The following is a 6,942-nucleotide window of genomic DNA, read 5'->3' as shown; positions in this document are numbered from 1 at the left end:
CGGTTGGCTGAAGACTGCGGTTTTCGGGCGGGGTCGCGACGGGGGGGAGCGGAGATTGGGGAGCGGAGATACTGTAGGGGAGCGGAGATACTGTAGGGGAGCGGAGATAGGGGAGCGGAAATAGGTCTGTACCAAAAGTCAGATTTTCGCGAATTGAGAAGCGGTTTTCACTAAATATTTCATGTTTTGCAAAGTTTCGCAGTCCGCGCCCCTCCACCCTGATTGGCCACGATTCCAGCCAATCACGATCCGCTTTCCAGCAATGCCCCCGGCAACCAATCCCATCCCATCCCGCCCCATCTCTCCCGTCATCCTCGCCATTCTCTTTGAGCCGCCGCCTCCCTACCAACATCCATCCCCCCCCGCCTCCTCCCCTCCGCCTCCTCCCCTCCGCCTCCTCCCCTCCCGCATCCGCCATGTCGATCTCGATGCAAGTCCTCCTCCTCGCCGGCACGCGTGGTTCGCGCATGCCGCCGCTGGCGACACCCTCGCCCAAATGCATGCTCCCCATCGCCAACCGGCCCATGCTCTTCTACTCGCTCTTCTCCATCGCGCGCGCCGTCGACTACGTCCTGGTCGTCACCTCCGCGCAACACGCCGACGCCGTGCGCGAATACTGCCAGAACGTCTTCCCCGAGGACCCGCTCGTCCGCGCGCTCCGCCGCCCCGCCCTCACCGTCGACGTCCTCGAGACCGACCCCGACGCAGGCACCGCAGAGCTCTTGGCCCAGCTCAACCTGCAGCCCGCAGACGTCCTCGTCATGAGCGCAGACTACGTCGGCGATATCGACTTGGCCGCCTTGGCCGATAGGCATCGCGAGAAGGGCGTCGCTGCTACCGTCGCCTTCGTGGAGAAGGAGACGAACACAGACACGGACTCCGCTGCAAAGGGGAAGAAGGGAGGGAAGAAGAAACCAAAGGGAGCGGTTGAGGGCTTTGACGTCGAAGGCTATGCCTTGTTGAACCAAGCCGACAACCGCCTGCTCGCCGTCTTCTCCAAAGCCGACTTGGAGGCCGGCTCGCTGCGGGCTGCCGCCCCGCTTGTCAACCGCTACCCGTCCATCTCCGTCCGCTCCAATCTTTCTGACCCCCATATTTACATCCTCAACTTTTCCTTGGTGCAGCAGCTTTTGTTCAAGTATTCCAAGATTTCTTCACTCAAGTATGACCTCATCCCGTATTTGGCCAGGAGGCAACATACCCTGAGCGACGAGGTTGCGGATTGGGAGCTCGGCTTGAGAGACGTCTCCGTCGTCGCCGATGTCATAACGGGCGTGTATGCGAAGAGGGCCAATACCGTGGACTCCTTTAAGAGGGCAAACTTGGCCATTGCCGGGGGGCTTCTGGACGCCTTTTTGAACCCAAACAAGGAGCAGGCGGATAAAGACGTCCCAGCGAAAAAGAACAAGGAAAAGAAAAGCGAAAAAGTTAGCGTGTTCGAGACGGAGGGGGAGCGCTGTAACGTGTCAACCGACTCTGCTGTCGGACCGGGTGTCTCGGCAGGTGACCGCGTTTCGATTAAGAAAAGTGTCATTGGCGCGGGCTGCCAGATCGCATCCAATGTCAAGGTTAATGGCTGTGTCGTTTTGGATAACGTGACTTTAGAGGAAGGCGCCAATTTGGCAGGATGCGTCGTTTGTGAGGGGGCCAGCATTGGCGGGGGTGCTACGCTGAAGAATTGCAACGTTGCAAGTCATTTTGTCCTCGAGGGCGGCACCGAGGGCACGGATAGGGACTTCACAACCGCACATCAACACGAGGAGGATACTTCCATTGCACAGGCCTTTGAATTCATTTGAGGCGCGGGAAAATACAATGCCTCGTACGGTTGCGCCTTTTCGCTGCCGTTACCTTTTTTCAAATCTGCTCACAGCTTGCGTCCTACGTAACGACCGGCGAGTCCGCTCCAAAAGACATGTGGAATTGAAAAGTTGTTCAGTTCTCATTGAGCGATGCCTGCTGCGGATACATCGGACACACAATATGCTTTTCTTGCCGAACCAACAGCGACTGCTCGAAGGAACATGAGGAGGACGCGAATGTCAAGGAGAGAAAATGTCCGTATTACATTTTTATACTACACGTGCATCTTAACCGCTCTGATCGGAATGGAAGAGGCCCGTACAGTAGGAGAAACGTACAAGTAGATTATGGTCATCTAGACGTGCAGCTTGACTGACTGAGAGTGTCAGGACGAGCTTTTTGCCTCGCTTTCGTCCACGAGATCAATAGATCATAGGGGACTGACTGATAAAGATGTTTTCTTGCTGTCAATGGCTCATGTCATGACGGATAAGTTCTTCCCGTGGTTTGCACTCTCTATTATGTATTCTCTGTTACGGGTGCACTATGACGATATTCTGCGAAAATTCCCGGGATTCCATTGTAGAGAGTTTGTCCTAGGGGTTCTTTCGTGATTCCAAGACGCGTAACGGCACGAAAAGGCCACAACATCATGTGTGCTAGGGTTGGGTGCATGGCAGTGGTGTATGTTGACGCGATGATGCGGTTGACAACAATATCCCCTTGGAGCGTGTGTGGGGCGAACAAGCCATTACCACGCACCGCGCTAACAGACTGTACCCTTGCAGGTCCATCCAAAGTGCTCAACATGTCCCCTACTTTGACACTTCCAGCTGCTCTGAGCTTGCCATTGGCGTAGATATAGTGCCCTTTTGTCATCGTGATTGTATGGTTGCCATAAGTTGTTATGTGAACGAAATCAAACGTGCCAGTGTACGTTTTGTGAGTGAATAAATACACCCGGCTCAACTCTGTCTCCGAAGTTCTTATGTTATGACCGGCATCGAGATGAGATAGAGAAATGTCGGACCCATTCTCTAAATGCACTATCTGTGAGGAAGAAAAACAGGCTTTGTCCTCGACATCCGGATCTAGACTGGAGCTCATTTCCTCCCAATCCACATCCCCTGTTTGTACAGGCATGTATATCTCATCTGCTTGGACTTCTGGATCAAAAGAGGGACCATCTAGAGCAGGAAAAGTCACGGGAAGAGGAACTGGAGCGACCGGGGTTGCCGTAAATGTGAACACATCACTTGCTGTTGGAGAAATACCAGGAGGTGTTGGAAGTGGCATCTTACCGCTTTGCTCCGAATGGGTCTCTGAGAATTCCATTTCGCTGGTGGGCTGAACTTTTTCTTCCATTGCGCCTTCAGGCGAGGCTTCAATCGACCATGCGGCTTCCTGTGGAAGATTTGGCGCGAATTCGTCATTTGTTGATATCTCAATTGTTGCCATCGGCAACTGTTCGGCAAGGTCTAGTTCAATTCCGTCTTCTAATATTGAAAGCGGAGGAGCAGTAGAAGATGGCAAAGAAGGACCTGTGGATTTGGACGGGAGGCCTTCAGAACTGACAGGAAGAGTGTTTGAAGCCGTGGTTTGGGGGAATGGAGTCAAGGTTGCTGGACTTGTAGGTCTTGTTTCGGGATCGCTATAAACAGTTGCGGGAGTGCTAGACACAGGTTCGGGATTGCTGGACACTGTTTCGGGACTTATAGGTGTGTTTTCAGAAGTTGGTGATAAGGTTGCCGGGCTTGTTGGCATCGTTTCGGGACTGCTAGACACCGCTTCAGGACTCTTCGTATGCACTTCGAGGGGACTTATGGACACCATTTCGGGGCTTGCAGTCACGGTGGGCATTGCTTCTAGACTTATAGCTTCCGTGTCGGCGCTTGATGCCACAGGAGTGTCAGAGGCTGCTACTTCCTCGAAATCAAGTGGCTCGTCCTGCTCCAGATACTCTTGTCCTGGAGGTGACAAGTTTCCGTCAAGTATGGGAGAACCAGATAGTATATCCTGGGGTTCCACATCAGGTGAAATGTATGGTGGTCCGTCCTCGTTGCCCATAATTGACAGTGTTTCTTCAGGTGTTGTATCCATCTCCCCGAATACTTCTTTTTCTTCGTCTACGTCCGCGAAAGGGGTCTGCGTTGGGAGTACAAGGCTATCATTTTCATTCGACTCAAGGGAGTCATTTGGTTCAAAAGAATCAGTGAGAAGCACTCGGTCGATGACATGAACATAGCCGTTAGGAGCTTCAATGTTGACAAACCCAGAGACTGTCTTTGGATCTGGAAATTGTGGATTGGCATCGATGAGGGTTCGACCATCCCGAATAATACCTCGTAATCTCAACGCTGCATCGAACTCCTCTGCTTCTGACTCAGTCGTAGGGTAAACTGGAAACTTCAACTTGTGTAATACGATGTGATAGAGCAAAAGGTCCTGCAAGCCAGATACTGGGTTATCGTACATTTTGGAAAGGAGCAGAAAAAAATTTTCGAAAACTGTTTCCTCATCACTTGCTCCAATACCCAAATCCTTTGCGGTTTGAATAAATGCGCCATTGTTTGGTGCGAATAGCGTGAATCTAGAACTGTAATCGAACACTGAGTCTAGGTTTGCGAGCAAAATAAGAGTTGAGAGTATGCTGAAATCAGATTCGTTTTTATTGATAGGTGAATCAGAGTTGATGTCTGAATCCTCCAAACTGCTTAGGACATCAACAATACTTTCGCTCGGCTGGGCGACGCATACATGGAAAAGTAGAAGCCCTGCAACAAGTATTGCGAAGCTCATGCTGTTAGTCCCACGTCTCGTGCTGGTCGGGGACTGGAGAGGAACGTATGGAAATGTGCTATGGAATTCCACAGTGGGAAAAGAATCGACTAAGGGTTTTCTAGTGTATTCGGAAAAACGTCATCTTAGACAAATGAAACCAACCAATTCTTGAACGAACGGCAAAGCACCCTGCATGCCGAAAGACATAAGAAGCCAAACAACATCAGATTGATGTGGATCGTGCTATGAGAGTTAATTTGAAAGATTCAAAAACCGATACCGGGAGTGCTCCTCGATTCTCGCGAGCATTTAGCATGACCATCGGGAACATGCTACTTGCTTTTATTTCAACTGCTCCTAGGGCCTGCCAGTGCAGATAAGCGTTCAAGTTCTTTCTGCATATCTTCTGCCTCTGTTCAGCAGCCATCAGACGAAAAGTATCAGAATAGACTATTCGCATGCACTTTCAAACACTTTAAATTTCCTGAAAGTGAATGTAGAACAGCCTCGAGTACCCTTTTCGTTAAGGGCTCGTCGTCAAATAAATTATCTGGGGATCCTCAGAATGAATATGACTCCTGCTTCAAAGCGATACCTAAGGATGATTTGAATTTGTGCCATATCGCCGCCGTTAAGTGGAGAGACCCAAAAAGGTAATCAGCTCTCATTACTACATACCCTTGGATGTCTCAGATTACCGGCACATCTCGAGAACTGCACTTCTGCGTCAAAACGCATTCGTACGCCTCACTGGGGCAAGAACAATAAGAAAAAGAAGAAAAAGGGCTCTCTGCACGGAACGGGGTACGGTTTTCTAGCTCTTCTAGAAACAGAAAAGAAAGTTTCGTCGCGCCTCACCACTTATTGCAGGGTTCTTGCGATACAGCGCATTAAAATGGACATAATGCCTTACCCACGGGCGAGCAAAAACCTGCGCCAAACTAGAATGAGGACGGGGATAATCGTCGATCCGAACACGTCCTTTTCTGTAAATGTCCAAGACCGAATCAGTCATACAGCTTGGGAGAGAACTCTGGCTTTTCCCCACGCTCCTTCATATAAGAGAGAACCCAGGGGTTCTTTAGTGATTCCAATATGCGTCATTGCTCGCAACGGCCACAGCATCACGTGCGCAATAGTCGGGTTCACTGCGGTCGTATATGTCGACGCGACGATGCGGTTGACAACGATATCTCCGTGGAGCGTGTGTGGTGCGAACAGCCCATAGTCGCGCGACGCGCGAACAGACCTAACCTTCGAGCTTCCGTCCAGGGTGCGTAAGGTATCCCCGACTTTGACGCTTCCTGCGGCTCTGAGTTTTCCATTTGCATAGATGTAGTGGCCTTTTGTCAAGTTGATTTCATGGTCGCCCTCCGTTACGATTCGTACAAAATCAAAGATTCCGTCATGCTTTCTGTGGGTAAACAAATACACCATGCTTGACTGTGTCTCAGAAGCTCGAACCACATGGCCAGCAGCTAGCTGAGAGAGGGAAACGTCTGTTCCATCCTCGAGATGCAATATGGCAGACCCTGGAAAACATGCCGGCTCAGAATCTGACGTTAAGTCGCCGGTTGCAGTAGGCGTGACAGAAGCCGGTACATCCGGATCTGGGCTGCTGGAAATAGATGGAACGACTGCAACTGTAGATTCGACAGGAGATGAGGGAATCGAACCTGAACCAGGCTCGCCGCCAGCATTGGGATTCGGAGTCGTCTGTAAAGGGGGGTCTGCGTCGCCGTTCGTTGATTCGAACTGCGACATACGGGGGAAAAGAATGCGATCGATGTGGTGCACAAACCCATTGGAAGTCTTAAAGCTGTTCCTTGGTCCGTAGACAAGTTCAGGAAGTGGGAAGGTTTCGACAATATCGCTCTGGCCTTCTGCAGGACTAAGTTTGAGGCCATATCTGTCAATGGTCTGGCCATTCATCGTTTCATAGGTGTCTTCACCTGTAATTTCATTGAATGTCATTTCCTTGGGAAGCATGTGAAACTTGAGTAGAGAGGACAGGACGTGATCTGGTTTCTTAAAGGTATTGATGAATTTCTTGATGGTGGCATAGGATTGCTGTTCCGTCTCGGGGAGAGTTTGTTCCTGGGCATATGCAATGTCTTCAGCAGTAGTGAGGGCAGCAAGATTGCTTGGGAGGAAAAACGTCAAGCCGAGCTCAGCGTCTTCCCCGAGAGACTGAAGGAGGCCTGCGTCTCGCAAGAATTGTGCCATAATACTGTAGTTGCCGGTACTATTATCGAAGTTGGGGCGCCGCGACTGGGAGGGGTTAATGAAGTCCGCGAGCGTAGAGGCGGCTGCTTTGGTGCTTTGTGCGGCGTTGACATGATGGGAAATGATGAGGAT

At 50.9% G+C, this 6,942-nt stretch overlaps 2 protein-coding genes; both read left to right on the top strand.

The window, feature by feature from the left end:
- Nucleotides 1–416: 416 nt before the first annotated feature.
- On the top strand, nucleotides 417–2,308 carry CHC_T00009357001 (Translation initiation factor eIF2B, subunit gamma). XM_005716577.1 is given in 2 exon segments: nucleotides 417–1,799; nucleotides 1,800–2,308. The coding sequence occupies 1 exon segment, from the start codon at nucleotides 417–419 to the stop codon at nucleotides 1,797–1,799; it is 1,383 nt and encodes a 460-aa protein (XP_005716634.1). The 3' UTR covers nucleotides 1,800–2,308.
- A 3,171-nt stretch (nucleotides 2,309–5,479) lies between these two features.
- On the top strand, nucleotides 5,480–5,812 carry CHC_T00005203001 (hypothetical protein). Its single transcript, XM_005716576.1, has one exon. It carries the CDS (start codon nucleotides 5,480–5,482, stop codon nucleotides 5,810–5,812), a length of 333 nt encoding a protein of 110 aa, XP_005716633.1.
- The last annotated feature ends 1,130 nt before the right edge of the window (nucleotides 5,813–6,942 follow it).

The sequence above is a fragment of the Chondrus crispus genome, genomic scaffold (genome assembly GCF_000350225.1).
Source record: "Chondrus crispus Stackhouse genomic scaffold, scaffold_271, whole genome shotgun sequence".
Taxonomy (NCBI): domain Eukaryota; phylum Rhodophyta; class Florideophyceae; order Gigartinales; family Gigartinaceae; genus Chondrus; species Chondrus crispus.
Note: the sequence above shows the minus strand (reverse complement) of the source record. Positions and strands in the feature narration are given on the sequence as shown.